General features: G+C 39.3%; 1 protein-coding gene across 4 annotated transcripts in view; it reads right to left on the bottom strand.

Annotated features, from left to right (window-relative positions):
- Nucleotides 1–15365, bottom strand: part of MND1 (meiotic nuclear divisions 1) — a 70583-nt gene extending 55218 nt beyond the window's left edge. For 3 of the 4 annotated variants that reach the window (XM_058436839.1, XM_058436841.1, XM_058436840.1), the window contains exons 1-4: nucleotides 15276–15365; nucleotides 9897–9962; nucleotides 4310–4367; nucleotides 1436–1584 (exon numbers count right to left, since the gene is read on the bottom strand). In XM_058436839.1, coding sequence (XP_058292822.1) covers nucleotides 1436–1584; nucleotides 4310–4367; nucleotides 9897–9962; nucleotides 15276–15278 — 276 coding nt within the window. In that variant the 5' untranslated portion in view covers nucleotides 15279–15365. Of the gene's footprint in view, nucleotides 1–1435; nucleotides 1585–4309; nucleotides 4368–9896; nucleotides 9963–14509; nucleotides 14705–15275 lie in introns of those variants that run through there. The other variant, XM_032148450.2, reaches the window with a different exon arrangement.
- Between the last annotated feature and the right edge of the window lie 320 nt (nucleotides 15366–15685).

The following is a 15685-nucleotide window of genomic DNA, read 5'->3' as shown; positions in this document are numbered from 1 at the left end:
CGCCTGTAATCCCAGCACTTTGGGAGGCCAAGGTGGGTGGATCACCTGAGGTCAGGAGTTCAAGACCAGCTTGGCCATCATGGTGAAACCCCGTCTCTACTAAAAATACAAAATTAGTTGGGTGTACGGTGGCATGCACCTGTAATCCCAGCTACTTGGAAGGCTGAGGCAGGAGAATCACTTGAACCAGGGAGGCAGAAGTTACAGTGAGCTGAGATCGCGCCATTGCACTCCAGCCTGGGAAAAAAAGTGAAACTCCATCTCACACACACAAAAAAAGATCTTCCAAATCATATGTCATTAGAGAATGGCAATTTAAAACAACAATGAGATACCACTACACATCTATTAGAATGGCTAAAATACAAAACACTGACAACACCAAATCCTGGCAGTGATGTGAATCAATAGTAACTCTTACCCACTGTAGTTGGGAATGCAAAAACAGATACTTTGGCAGTTTCCTAGAAAGTAAACATAAACTTACCATACAATCCAGCAATCATGCTCCTTGGTACTAAATGTGTTGAAAATTTATGTGTACATAAAACCTACACACGAATGCTTATGGCAGCTTTATTTGTAACTGCCCAAACTTGGATATGACCCAGATGCTCCTCAATAGCTCAATGGATAAATAAACTGTGGTATATTCATATAACGAAATATTATTCAGCAATAAAAAGAAATGAGCCATCAAGCCATTAATAGACATGGAGAAACCTCAAATGCATTTTGTTAAGGGAAAGAAACCAATCTGAAAAGGTTACATATTGTATGATTCCAACTATATGGAAAAGGTAAAACTATAGAGACAGTAAAAAAGATCAGTGGTTGCTAGGGTTTTGGGAGAAGGGAGGGATGAACAAGTAGTAAACAGCAGACTTTTAGGGCAGCGAAACTATTCTGTACAATACTATAATTGTGGATACACGTCATCATGCATTTGTCAAAACTCACATAATATATAACACCAAGACTGAACCCTAATGTAAGCTATGGAATTTAGTTAATAATAAATCAATATTGGCTCAACTGTGACAAACATATTACACTAGTATAGGATGTCAATAACAGGGAAAATTGTGTGCATGGTGAGGGAGAAAGGGCATGTTTGGGAACTCTCTGTACTTTTCCACCAATATTTTTCTGTAAGTCTAAAACTGCTCCCAAAAAACCATCTATTGATAAAGAGAAAATTAAAAAACAATAAAAACAGCAACAACAAAAACAGTATCTTGACATATGGGAAGACGAAAATTAAAACGTTCTAAGTTCCTCATACTGTTTAGGAGAAAGAGATGTTAATTATCTTTAGACTTTCAGTCAAATAATGCATATCAAAAATTCAAAAGAAACTGCTAAACGAAAAGAGGATGAAGTAAAACAACTCTGTTATAAAGCAAATCTATTCTTTTTAACTGCGGCTGCTTACCTGAGATTCCAGAACGTCCAACTTATGTTTCTTTGCATGAAGAGCTTTACTTGGAAAAGCCCAATAATAATTAGAAGTTCCAATCCTCTCACAGTCAACCATACCATCATCAACCAGGCTTTGAAGGACGTCTTTTACTGACATAGCAGCTAAGAGACAATTTTTAAAGACTCTATGTTAAAAAAACACTATAAATAAAATTAAAGGACAAATAACTGGGGAAACACTTGCAAAACATATGATAAATCAAGAGTTAAAAAGTTAATAATAAGCTCTTAAAAATGACAACATGCACAACAATGAAATTGCCTAAGGAAACATTTCTTAGAATGTATCCCCATCCTTAAGCAAAGCATGACTTATACAGGAGCTTAGGGGAAAACAGGTAATATACAGGATTAAGAACAGGACCTGAGTTCTAATCCTAACTCTTAGCAGTAACCCTGGATGACTCTAGGGCAAATTGTTCTTTATGCCTAATTTAAAAAATCTATTAGATATGATCATTTCCATACCTATTTTGGTGCACAGCGGTAATGTCAATAAAATGTTACTTGTGAGAAGCCTTTGAAAAAGTAAAACAAAACTACAGAAATGCAAGTTTTTCTCTCCCAATAGATTATGTAGTAATAGAAGATACTAGCATCAGTGCTTAGTAAATAATTTTAATAGTGTTAACACTCATAGTCTGTTGCTATATGGTATCTTTTCCTTTTCTAAATAATGTTTCTTTTTTAAAAAAGATGTTGGGTAATTTGGCTATCATCTTATACTGTAGAAAAAAATTGTCAATAACTGGGAGGGAAAATAGGTAAGAAGAAAAGGAATTTAGTTAATACAATAAATTTTTCCATCTTGTAGACTGGATTGAATTTTGTTTTTTGTTTTTGATCCTTCAAGATACAGTTGAGATTCCATTACCTACAATTTGGGGACATTAGGACACTGGTGTAATTAATATTGTATAGTTGACCCTTGAACAGTACAGGTTGGAACTGCATGGGTCCAGTTATATACATGGATTTTCTGCCACCTGAGACAGCAACACCACTTCTTCCTCCTCCTCAGCCTACTCAACGTAAGATGACAAGGATGAAGACCTTTATGATGATCCACTGCCACTTAATGAATAGTAAATACATGGTATGGCTTCCCGTCAACAGCAGGCTATCAGTAGTTAAGTTTTGGGGGAGTCAAAAGTTACATGCAGATTTTCAATTGTGTGGGGGATTGGTATCCCAATCTTGAACAACACAGGTGTTATTCAAGGGTCAACTGTGCATTTAAACTTAAGAAATTTGCATATCTTTAAGAAGTAGCAGAACCAACTGTTCATTGATGACTGTTAAGAGAATAATTTTGTGGTGTACATAAAAGTGTGAGGGACTCTCAGTGATTAGTTTCACTTGTATGTATAGTCACAATAAAAGAGGTTTTCTCATTTTGAAACAACACAACAAAAGACACAGAAAAAATACATCAATGTGCATCTATAAAATATGCATGGTGGCTCACGCCTGTAATCCCAGCACTTTGGGAGGCCAAGGCATGTAGATCATTTGAGGTCAGGGTTTGACACCAGCCTGGCCAACATGGCAAATCCCCGTCTCTACTAAAAATACAAAAATTAGCTGGGCTTGGTGGCAGGAGCTTGTAATCCCAGCTACTCATGAGGCTGAGGCAGGAGAATCGCTTGAACCTGGGAGACAAAGGTTGCAGTGTGCCAGGACTGCACCACTGCGCTCCAGCCTGGGTGACAGAGTAGACTCTGTCTCAAATAAATAAATAAATAAATAAATAAATAAAATATGCATGGCCAATATATGAGAAAAATGTTCAACCCCATTAATAACTGAAGAAATCCAAAATAAAGCAATTAGACATGACTTGACTACCAAATTAAAAACACTAAAAAATACAATAAAGAATTCAAGGATACTTGAATGGGTACTGTCAGTATGGGTGGCAATACTGTATCTAAATGGCAATCTGTATCTAAAACTTCAGATTTATACATATCTTTTTTTTTTTTTTGAGATGGAGTTTCGCTCTGTCGCCCAGGCTGGAGTGCAGTGGCGTGATCTCAGCTCACTGCAAGCTCTGCCTCCCAGGTTCACGCCATTCTCCTGCCTCAGCCTCCTGAGTAGCTGGGACTACAGACGCCCGCCACCACGCCCGGCTAAGTTTTTTTTTGTATTTTTAGTAGAGACGGGGTTTCAGTAGGCAGGATGGTCTTGATCTCCTGACCTCATGATCCACCTGCCTCGGCCTCCCAAAGTGCTGGGATTACAGGCGTGAGCAATCGCCCCCAGCCCGATTTATACATATCTTTTATGGGGAAATTCCACCTTATAAATACAGCCAAACAAAATAATAATAGATATGTAGAAGGATGCCTGTCAACACATTGTTTTCAATAGCAAAAGAATTGGAAACCAGTCTAATAACTGGATTTTTATTTTAAAGACAGGATTTTGCTATGTTGCCTAGCTGGGCTGAAGTGATCCTCCTGCTTCAGCCTCCAGAGTGGCTGGGACTACAGGTGTGTGTGCTACCGCCCAGCTTATCAACTAGATTTTTAAAAGTATTTTTTTATTGCAATGGGATACTATACAATCATTTATGTTATAAAAGGATATTTAATGACGGGATATATATTCAAAATGTAATATACAAGATGTATTATACAGAAAAATAAAGGACAACATGACAGTGGTTATCTTTGGATGGTGATGATTTCTTTGTCTCTAGAAATTTAGGTTTTCCATAAAGTGAAAGACTGTTGCAGAAAAGATGACTTAATGAATATTAAGATATTTCGCAAAACATCCCGGTATATTTCCCAAAACATTCCAGTATAACTTTGGTACTTACTAATGCCTTTCTCTTTGGGAGCAATCTTCTCCAAGTCTTTTAATTGAAATACATCTTTCTGTTTAAAGGGTTTTAAAGAAAATGAAAAGCAAGTATTTATTTTCTACTATGTATATTTTCTTTTTTAAAAATTTTTATTATGGGTACATAATAGTTGTATACATTTACAGGGTATGTGTGATATTTTGATATAGGTATACAATGTGTTATAATGAGATTGTGGTAATTAGGGTATCCATCTCTTCAAACACTTACCATTTCTTTGTGTTAGGAACATTCCAATTCCACTCTTAGTATTTTTAAATATACAATATATTATTGTTAACTATAGTCACCCTGTCGTGTTCTACTATATATTTATATATATATCATAATTTTATGTTCATGAAAAATTGTATTTAAAAAATTGGCCTGGAAATGAACAGTATAATAGAATCAAGCATTTTAGAGCTTATAAGAAACTCTTTGATTATCTCATTCCATACCCTCAATAGAACTTAAAATGAAGAGATTTTTGCATACATTTACAATTTGCATATATATACAATTTTTTTTTTTTTTTGAGACATGGTTTCACTCTATCGCCCAGATGGGAGTATGGTGGCACGATCATGGCTCACTGCAGCCTTGACCTCCAGGGCTCAAACAATCCTCCCACTTCAGCCTCCTGAGTAGCTGGGACTACAGACATGCACCACCATGCCAGGATAATTTAAAAAAATTTTTTTAGAGATAGGGTCTCATCATTTTGCCCAGGCTGGTCTTGAACTTCTGGACTCAAGCAATCCTGCCGTCTCAGCCTCCCAAAGTGCTAGGATTACAGAGATGAGCCACTATGCTTGGCCAGCAGCATATAATTATTTAAAGTTCTTGGAGATCTGAATATAAAGAACAATCTTCCCACTTAAGTATAAAAACTAGTTATAGGCCAGTCACGGTGCCTCCTGTCTGTAATCCCACCACTTTGGGAGGACTGCTAGAGCCCAAGAGCTGGAGACTGGCCTGGGTAACATAGTGAGACCACTCTTGCACCACATCTCTACAAAATCAAAAAAATTAGCTGGGTGTGGTAGTGCGTGCCTGTAGTCCTAGATACATGGGAGGCTGAGGTGGGAGAATCGCTTGAGCCTGGGAGGTTGAGGCTGCAGTAAGCTATGACTATGCCAGTATACTCCAGCCTGGGCAAGAGTATCGAGTAAGACTCTGTCTCAAAAAAAACAAAACAAAAATAACAAAAAACCACCATCCTAGTTATACTGGATCACTTGGTAACAGGAATGAATTACCTTTTCTGACACTTTAAGAAAACACAGACAGTGCTTTGCTTAACATGTATGACACTGCACAGATTTAGCAGTTCTAACTAAAAGCGAAACAGGCAACTGTCAAAATTTGTTTACATTTAAGGTTTTGTGGAAGAGCTATACCTAAACAATAGGGAAATTATACAATTCATGGCTACCTACCAATCATTCACATATACATGTTGCATGTCCACCATATGCAAAGCAAAACATTAAGGGAAGATATGCATGTAGAATATTTAAATCTTATGGCCAGAAAAAAAAAAAAAACCTGTCTAGAATATTATTTTCTACTGCTAATAAGCCTTGGTTGAAGTGGTGAAAAGAACTTGCATAACAAAAGTTAAATCATTTGAAAAAACTAAAGTATGTAGTAATTAAAACAGAAATATTGTGGCTGGGCATAGTGGCTCACGCCTGTAATCCCAGCACTTTGGGAGGCTCAGGCGGGTGGATCATTTGAGCTCAGGAGTTCGAGACCAGCGTGGCCAACATGGCAAAACCCTGTTTCTACTAAAAATACAAAAATTAGCTGGATGTTATGGTGGGCACCAGCAATCCCAGCTACTCGGGAGACTGAGGCACGAGAATCGCTTGAACCTGGGAGGTGGAGGCTGCAGTGAGCCAAGATCATACCACTGCACTCCAGCCTGGGCAACAGACAAAACAACAACAAAGAAACCCAGAAATATTTTGATTATTGTTATGAAAAAATTGGGATATGGTTCTTCCAAAAAAAACTTGAAAGGGCAATTGCAATTGGATAGAAATTACACTTTATAAAAATTTAAAATTTCTACTCATCCAAGGGCACTGTAAAGAAAATGAAATTACAAATACCAACTAGATTAAAATAATCGCAAAACATACACCTGAAAAAAGCCTGGTACTCAGGATATACATATATAAAGAACTCCTTTGAAGTACATAAAAAAGAGTTGATGGAGAGATAAGAAGTGGATAGATGAATATATATATGTGATAAAGTCAGTAGAATAAAATGTGAATGGTAGAATCTAGGTGGTAGGCATATGGGTATTCACCGAAAAACTAATCTTTGCTGTATGTTTGAAAACTTTCATAATAAAATGTTGAAAAAATTTCATCTCACTACACCTAAGAGTTAGTAAATTTAGGAAAATATTAAGTCATTGAACTCAGTGCAATTATGAGATCAATTTTTGCTCATCGAGGAATAAATTATTTAAACACAATACTTTAGAATCCCAGGGAACACGTAATAAATTACTGACTTTAAGTCTTTAATGCATTAGAAACATCAGTTAATCAAACCTCTTTGCAAATACTTTAAATTCCCTAGAAAAAGAACATGAACCATTGAGATATCTGCCTAAATGCAGTCACCAAGGAAGAGCTCCAGATGTACTGGCTGCCCCAGTGGGGCTGCTGTATAAATAAACAGGCTTGGAAAGAAGTAGCCTCAGAACTGAAGTGCGGTCATTGAAGTGGACAGAGCAAATGATCTCAAGCAAATCTTAGTTCTTAGACTCCCCAGCATTAAGCAGAGATAATCAAGGAGGGATGAAGACAACGTAAAAAGAACTATGTGTAAGATACCATGGAAGACATATAATCCTAGATAATATCGTTGTTTTTTTGTTTTTGTTTTTGTTTTAAAGATAGGGTCTCACTCTGTTACCTGGGCTAGAGTGCCTGAGTGACAGAGTGTGATCACGGCTCACTACAACCTCAAACTCTTGGGCTCAACAGATCCTCCTGCCTTGGCCTCCCAAAATGTTGGAATTACAGGTGTGAGCCGTGGCACCTGGTCCTAGATAACATTTAATAAAGCACTTATGACCTGGGCATTGTTTAATCATATTATCTGATTTAATCCCCATACCAACACTGTGAGCTGGGTACTATTATCATCTTTAAGAGAAGAAGAAACAGACAGAGAGAGGTCAAGTAGCTTGCTCAAAGGTCACAAAGCTATTGAGTTAAACAGGTTCCAGATGCAAGCTTTCAATTACTGAGCTATACTGTTCTCATGTTCTTCCTAAGTGCAACGGGCAAAGAATTTATTACATTAGCAGCTCCAAAACCCACACACACACACACACACACACACACACACACACATATATATCCATCCATACATGATCATGTCTATATCTCTTTTTCTCCATTTATATATTTATATTAAATTATCTGGGCATAAGCATGGCCATTCCAGAGATCTGTGTGCCAATGGAAAGCTACTCATTTAAGTGTTTGCTGAAGTAATTTTTTAAAAAGCTCAAAACATTTATTGGTGGCCTATTTTGTGCCTCAAACAGTCCCTGAAGGTTCTTACCCTCTCTGTGAGTTGTCATTATTACCAACGACTGTGTTTTTAAAAGGTTTCCAAAACCTCACAGACGGCCCACTTATGATTAGAAGCAATATAGTATATGCTGCTTCATTAGTTGATTTTCTAATTTGATTAAAAAGGTAATATTTGTTCACTATAGGTAACAAAGAAAAGACTGTAAAACAAAATCCACCTGTATCTTACCATTGTTAATATTTGTCATTATGCCTTGTTTTTTATATTCTACATTTTCTACTTAACATTAAATTATAACCATTTTCCCATGGCATAAGTCTTGAAAAGGGGGCTACTACTGACATCTATAGAAAATCAAATTCTGTAACAAATCCTTGAGTAGCCATATTTGATTTTGTTGGAATTTTTACTTGCCAATTGCAACAAAGAAATTAGAATCCAGATTCCTGAATCTGAATTCCAGAATCCATGCTTTTCACTCTGCACCATTATTGGTGATTTGCTTTGAGATGTTGAAGCAAATCTAATATTTATCAACTTTTGACATCAGTCTGGATCCCGGATATACCATATCCCATTCATGAAAGAACAAATGAAAGGGCCTCCATTACTTTTCCCAAATCTCTTATACTTTTCAATTCCGTCAAAAAACTGATAGACTAAATGAGCAGCAACTGATTAGGCTATAATGAAAAAAAGAAACAGGAATATATGAAATAAATCAATCAGTACAATTAATTCCCAGCTTTATGGAAAACCTCACTAATTACTGAACTTCCTTAAACTGCTGATCCTCAGGGTCTTTCATGTTTTGATGTTACTGAGGACAAGCTTTAAAATTTTTCGGTTAGAAACAGCCAATTTTTATATTAGAGATAATTAATAATATTGTAAATGACAAAATAATTTCCCCAACCACTCTCCTCAGCTTTCTACTGTCTTGAAGGAATTAAACCTACTTTTCTTGCTGAGACCATAGGAAAAATATTTCAACTCAGCAGAAGAATTGCTATGATTTTCACAGAGACTTCACCAATTTATCTTCATAACCATATCATCATCATAATATGATACCCTGTTCTGAATTGCCAATGACTTTAAGAACAATAAGATTATACTTAGTGGGCAAATACCGTGTATTTTGCTTTTTTTTTTTTTTTTTTTTTTTTTACTAAGAATCTACCTTAAAGTGAAAAGGGATTTTATCAATTTAATATTCACTTTTACCACTTTTCCCCATCTTCTTCACATTTGTATATGGTGAAAATAGCCAGTAGACTGGGGCCAACTAGGCTTTGCAGGTCCTGCCAAGCCATATGAAATCGGTGTTTTTTTAGTTCAAAGATTTATGTGGCCTTTAACCTGAAGACAAAGAAAAGCCTTCCAGTAACAGGGTAAAGCCATGAGACAATAGGCTCTAGAGCCAGGTACCTGGGTTTGAACTCTGGTTCTGTCACTTAGGAGATGAAACTTTAAACATATTTCCTGTTGGTGGCAGGCACAAATATCTGGAATAAATGGAGGCCTGTGTACCATCGACTATGTGTTACACTATAGACAGACTTAAAATGTAAAGACATAGTATTTGGTACTCCCTCTGAAATCAAATGATCCTCCCTGGTTTGAATCCTGGAATTATGGCTTCTATTGTTTGAGATCCAGGACTGGTTGGCACCTAGGCAGCACTCAGGAGATGTGGGCTTTCATCATTATTATTTTTCAGGCAGAAAGAGGAGACAATCAAATATACGCATCAGAAGATTCTAGTGCCAGTATGCAGGACTGCTTGGGTGAAAAAGACTCTATCAACAGTGGGATGTGGTTTTTCACACTCCATAACTCACAGGAACCACAAATATTTGCAGAATCTTATCCATTCTTCAAGAAATTGATCAGTATTGATGTTTAACAAGGAGGGGACAGTTAACATTGGATGACATATACTTAAGATGAAAATTACACAAAATTGTAAGTGTTAAAGAAAATGACTTACTGTTTCAAAAAATATTTCCATCATGCGAGTTCTCTTTTCTTCTGCACTCAGTCCTTTTTTCTTTGACTAAAGCAAAAAAATTAAAAAGTAAACAATGCTTTTAAACACATTTTGAAAACAACTGGATTTGCAACATTTGAAATTTTATGCATGGGCTTATCTGATACCAACAGGTTTGATACTCTCAAAGTCAGACCTAAAGACTCATTTTAATTACTATCTGCCAACCACTGTGGTAGGTGCTGCCAAGATGGTAACTGTAAATTGAGATAGAGCCTGGCATTTTGTAGAAATTCAGTATTTATAAAGTAAACCAATGATAAGCCACTGTATTGACCTTCCAAAGGCTTACAATCTCTCAGAGAAAATATATAGATGCAACTATTTATAGCTAATGAACAGCTACATGCACCAGTTGTTACATAAATACCCAGAACACAATGAATTCCACCATGCAGAGGAAGAAGGCATACCTAAGGACAGAGATTAAAAGGATTTTGGCAAATTGATAAATGGTTAGAAGCACATCTTGGGGAGACCACATACAGGCACAATGTTATGGAAGTACATGGAATTCCCCAGAAAGATAAGCAGTGGGGGATAGTTATTGTATGAAGTATGTAGGGGCAGTAGCAGATGGGATGAGAAAGGTGTGGGGTCAGGTTATGGAAAGCTGACTGTCCAGCTGACAGTGGACTTCATTCTAGACAATGAGGAGCTGCTGAGTAATTTCTAAAGCAGACTAGTGACAAGATTAGAGATGCATTTTAGTTAAGTTAATTATAGCAGCAATGTGGAAGACAAGATGGAAGGAGGAAAGGCCTATCCAAGTAGAAAACGGAAGCCCACTCAGGTTATTCTTCTGTAATACCCTTTAGCCAATTTGAAATTAAGACAATATGTAGCTGAAATATATGTTAATAATAAATTTTACAATATGTTGTATATAGAATATATAAAGCTAAATCTTAAGTTAAAAGAGAAAGGAGCCAAATTTCCTCCAAACCAAAGGTTTACAGAAAAAAAAAAAAGAGTGAGAACTATCACCTCCAGTTCTCTAATAAAAAATTCCACACTAATATTTATGTGATCTGCATCTTTCTCAAAAATTGTAGGAGATTATAAAGAAACATAAATTGTTTGCTTAAAAAGCAGACATAAAACAACAGTTAAAGACTGCCCCATCCAACCAAAAACGTCATCAGAAAACCTGAGTTTACATAAGTGAAGACAAGGATTTGGAATTGCCATTGTGACTACATACTGGAGTGAGTGAGTCTTAATTCTTGTAAAACCTAGAAACCCACTAACTTGGCTGGGCAGTGGCTCACACCTGTAATCCCAGCACTTTGGGAGGCTGAGGCTGGAGGATCACTTGAGGCTGGGAGTTTGAGACCAGCCTGGGCAACAAAGCAAGACACTGTCTCAAAACAAAACAAAAGCCCACACAAAAAAAACACAAAACAACAACCCACTAACTCATTCCCACAGGAATAAAATGATCAGGTGTTTCTTGATGAGTAATATGGGTAAATAAATAGCTTAAAGTTTATATTTTTCTCTTCTTCCTCGGTCCACTCTCAAACAGTTTTTCTGCTAGGTTTGACTACTGATCCCATCTCCTAATACCTTATCTTTGATTTCATTTGCTTTCATGGTTTTAATTAACACTGATGCTGAGACCTCAAATCTTTACATTCACCCCTGGGTGTGCTCCTGAGCTTCAGTCTCATGCAGCTACCCGCCTGCTGGACAAACTTCAACTCCATCAGTCTAAACTGAACTCTTCCTCTCTCATACCTACTCCCCACAAACTTGCTGTTCTAGACCTTGAGTCTCAGATACTATCTCGTGACCCAAGCCAGAAGCCTGACAGTCATCCTAGGTACCTTCACCTCTCTTATCTCACATCCAACCAATCACCAAGTTCTGCCAGTTTCAGCATTTAATTATTTCTCTTATCTGTCCTGTCTGTTCTATCTCTACTACCACTGCCTCATTCAGGCCTTCATCATCTATCTCCTGCAATATACCTCCAAGTCCCCTAACCACACTTTGACTCACCCTCTATGTTCACATTCCACACTGGGAAAACGTAAATAAGACCTTTTCCCCCCCTTCCTCAAAACCCTCCAGTGGCTCCCAGACATCCAGACGTATCTGAGTACCCCAGTATGATATACAAGGCCCTTTATCACCTAACCCCAACCTACCTTTTATAGCCTCTTCCACCACACCCCACCTCAAATTTTGCCGTTAACAGTATGGAGACCTAAGCAACTTGTAACACAAAAAGAGCTTGTAATTATCTACTGGAAGAATGCTCTCATTTCCATCCTGAAAAAAAATGTTCCTCCACCTAGAACATCCTCACTTCTTGCCTAGTCAAAACTCCAAAACATCTCCCAAGGCTTAGTTTAGGCACTCTCCCTCCAGAACTTCCCTGAGTTCACAGGCTAAGCATGTATTCCCAGAACACACCTTCATCAAATCACTCACTACATTGAAAAGATGTTTACTTGTCTCTCTCAGCACACTGAAAAAATTCTTCAGAACATGAACTGCCTTTGCGGTTCCAGGGCTTAGTGCCAAGTTAGACAGGGGAGACATAAAGCTCTTAATTTTAGGACCATGTATCTAAAGCCCCCAACTTTAAAATTTGAGGCTGCTCAGGCTCCTAAGCCCCCCAACACCTACCATACTCCCATAGATATGATAACAGGTGAATTAATCGTAGTGAATTCAGTGACATCATGTACTGCCTGGCTTGGAGAGATAAATCAGAGCAATTTCAGGGAAGCAAACTTCAGGAACCCATACAGACCTGCTCACTAAACCTAGGGCTGAGAGCTAGGGTCCAGGACTGCTCTATTTGCCTCCCTTCATTCTCGCCTCTGCAGTATCTGATAAATCAAGCATGAAATTCATAACAGTTAGAAGACTCCTTCAACATATTTTTCTAGTCCAATAGGTCCTAAACTGCCATACATTAGAATCACCTCAGGAGTTTTTTAAAAATACCCATGCCCAGGCTCATCTCAAATGAATGGAATCAGAATCTCTGGAATGGGACCTGGGCAACATATTTTTTAAATCCTCCAACATATTTTAAAAATCCTCTCCAACATATTTTTTAATTGTGCCCCAGGGTTGAGAACCCTACTTTTGTCAGCCCAGAATCTGAAGGCCATGTCAAGGGCGCTGTGGGGCAGTGGGAATTCCTTTAGAACTTCAGTCTGTGGCTGCACTAGCAGAAAGCAGATCCTGAAGTGTTAGGAAAGACTCCTAACATTTTGATATTCGAAACAGCTCCTTGCACTCCACAAGAATCTGCCCCCCAGAGGCAGGCAATGAGGAGAATCTAGTGTCCTGGGGTACCCAGTTTTAGGAAAGCTCTCAACACTCAGCTCAGCAGCTATGAAAGTTACTCAAGAAATGTGGATGAGCTGTATCATCCATTTACATTGTTTTCAGGCTGATTTATTCATCAGTCTCTTTAATGACTAGAAATAATTTCTATTATTAACCACAGTAGGAGTATCATAGCCAGAATTAAAATAACTAATGTAAAAAGATGCCATATTAATACTCATATTTAGAAACTTCTCAAAAACCAATGAAGATTTATTTAATATTTAATTAAGACTAGGAAAAACCTGATAGTATAAGTTAGAGATGCATTCAAATTATTAAGTAAGGAGACTCAAAACCTGACTCAAGGACTATGAAGCTTTCTGGAAGTATTTTAAACCACTTAAAAAATCATGTTATCTGAGGAACCTTCTCAATTAGAAGTTATGAAATTCCTACAGCCAGCCCTACTAATCAATTACGATAAAATTATGAAGACTTATTAAGTAGACGTCACTGCTGCTCTCAGAGTTCAGCACTGCACTTCTCCAATTTCAAAAATTGCCTGAACTCATTAACTATTTACTTAGGATGCCTAACCAAATGAAAACAGCTATTAATTCATAATCAATCAAAAGTTTACCTTTGACCAACACTAAATTTATTTCTTGATCACATATTAAAAAACAGGAAGTCCACATCAAAAGCTTTAATATTTTAAAAGGATTCTCTATTATCAGAGGTAAGCTTCTGAAGAGTTAATACATTTTATTAGCGGGTGATTCATGTGTAGAGAGATAGATTAGGTAAAAGGACAACGCGCGTTTGAGCTACACAGTTCTCCAAGTCAGTTATACGAGGCCAGCAACTCTGCAGAGAAAAATGGTAACACAGAAGGGCACTGCTAACAGATTTGTTTTAACTGTAGTCCTGTTTGGCTTCTTAGAGCACTTTACGCCCAGGTGGCTGGGTTGTTAGTTTAACCACAAAGAAGCCGTTATCATTTATAACTACATCTGGACAAGTATCTTCAAATAAATGCCATACAACTGGATCCTGGTGTCCCACCCCGCCCCCCTTAGCTCGGCAACATTTAACGGCCACGTAAGTAAATGAAGATATTAAAATCTTAGATCCATTTAACCAGGTGTTGATTCTTCGCCAACTGAAGCAGAAAAAACGGCATGAAACTTTGAAGGTTTATGAAAATGATTTGATGAGCAGAAAGACGTTAAGCTCACAAAGTCGATCTGGAATCTTACCGGGACTTAACCGATCATGACGTACGAGGAAGCCTAATTCAGCGCAGAGCGTCCTTAAAAAAGCAACAGCGCCCTACACAACCAGCAGCGCCCGGCACAAGAGCAGCGACTCCTGCCCTTTGGCAGAAACCGGGGCGTTTTCACAGAAATCGACTAATTGGCACACAGTGAAGATCCATTAGGTAACTCGAAACTGAGCAGTTCTGGAATGTGCTCTACGTATTACAATACAGAAAACCACTCAATGGTGACAAACCAGGAGTGCGCTTTGGGATCAAGACGTTCGCTCCCCGCAGTCCCTCCCGCCCACTTGCGCTTTCTCTCCCCGTTCTTAATGGAGGGGGCTACACCACGCGGGGCCGAAGCTGGAGGCGTAGGGAGCCCAGGTTCTCAAGGGCCCCGTGGTCTTTTAGATAAATCCGGGTTGGTGAGGTTCTCGGGTCACGTTCGCGAACGCTTCCCGCGTTCTAACCTAACCCGCCCGAACGGGCCCTGGGGACACACGCGGGGTGCAGCCGGCGGGGAGGCCGCGGATGCCCCCGCGCCTCGGGATTCCGGACGGGAGCGGCGGGGAACGCCGCAGAGTGCGGAGTGGCTGCGGCGGGGCCGGGCTGGGTCCCTACAAGGTGAGGCCGAGAGCCGGGCGCCCGCTCCCGCGGCCCAGCATGGCGGTGAACGTCAGGCTGGGATCCACACGCAGCCGAGGGGCGGCGAAGCCCACACACTAGGGAGGAAGAAGACGCGGGACCGTAGCCTCAGTCCTTACCATGGCGCGGGCGCAAGGGATTCCGCTGGCTGGGCTTGGGCTTGGGGCGAGGGGCGGGACAGGCCAGGGCGCGTTTGATTTTGGCGCCGACGACGCCTCGGGGGCGGAGCAGCGAGACGGTGGAGGTGGGGGAAGAGGCCCGTCCTCGCTCGCGCGGCGCGCGGCGCGCAGCGACCCCTAGCGACCGATCCGAGCCGCCAGTCGGGGAAGGGGCGCGGGCCTGGGGCCGGGGCTGGGGGAGCCTGTCCGCGTCTCAGTGGATGGGTTGCAGAGCTGCCTCCGTCTCCTCGGTATTCTGTGAATGTGACCTTTTTTTTTTTTTAAAGGACATCTTGCCTTTGCTTTTACTGCGTTTTCTTGGCGCCGCAGAAATGTGGCCTAAGTTTGGATGTAAAAAATAGAGGCGTTTA

The sequence above is a fragment of the Hylobates moloch genome, unplaced genomic scaffold (genome assembly GCF_009828535.3).
Source record: "Hylobates moloch isolate HMO894 unplaced genomic scaffold, HMol_V3 SCAFFOLD_3, whole genome shotgun sequence".
Lineage (NCBI taxonomy): Eukaryota > Metazoa > Chordata > Mammalia > Primates > Hylobatidae > Hylobates > Hylobates moloch.
Note: the sequence above shows the minus strand (reverse complement) of the source record. Positions and strands in the feature narration are given on the sequence as shown.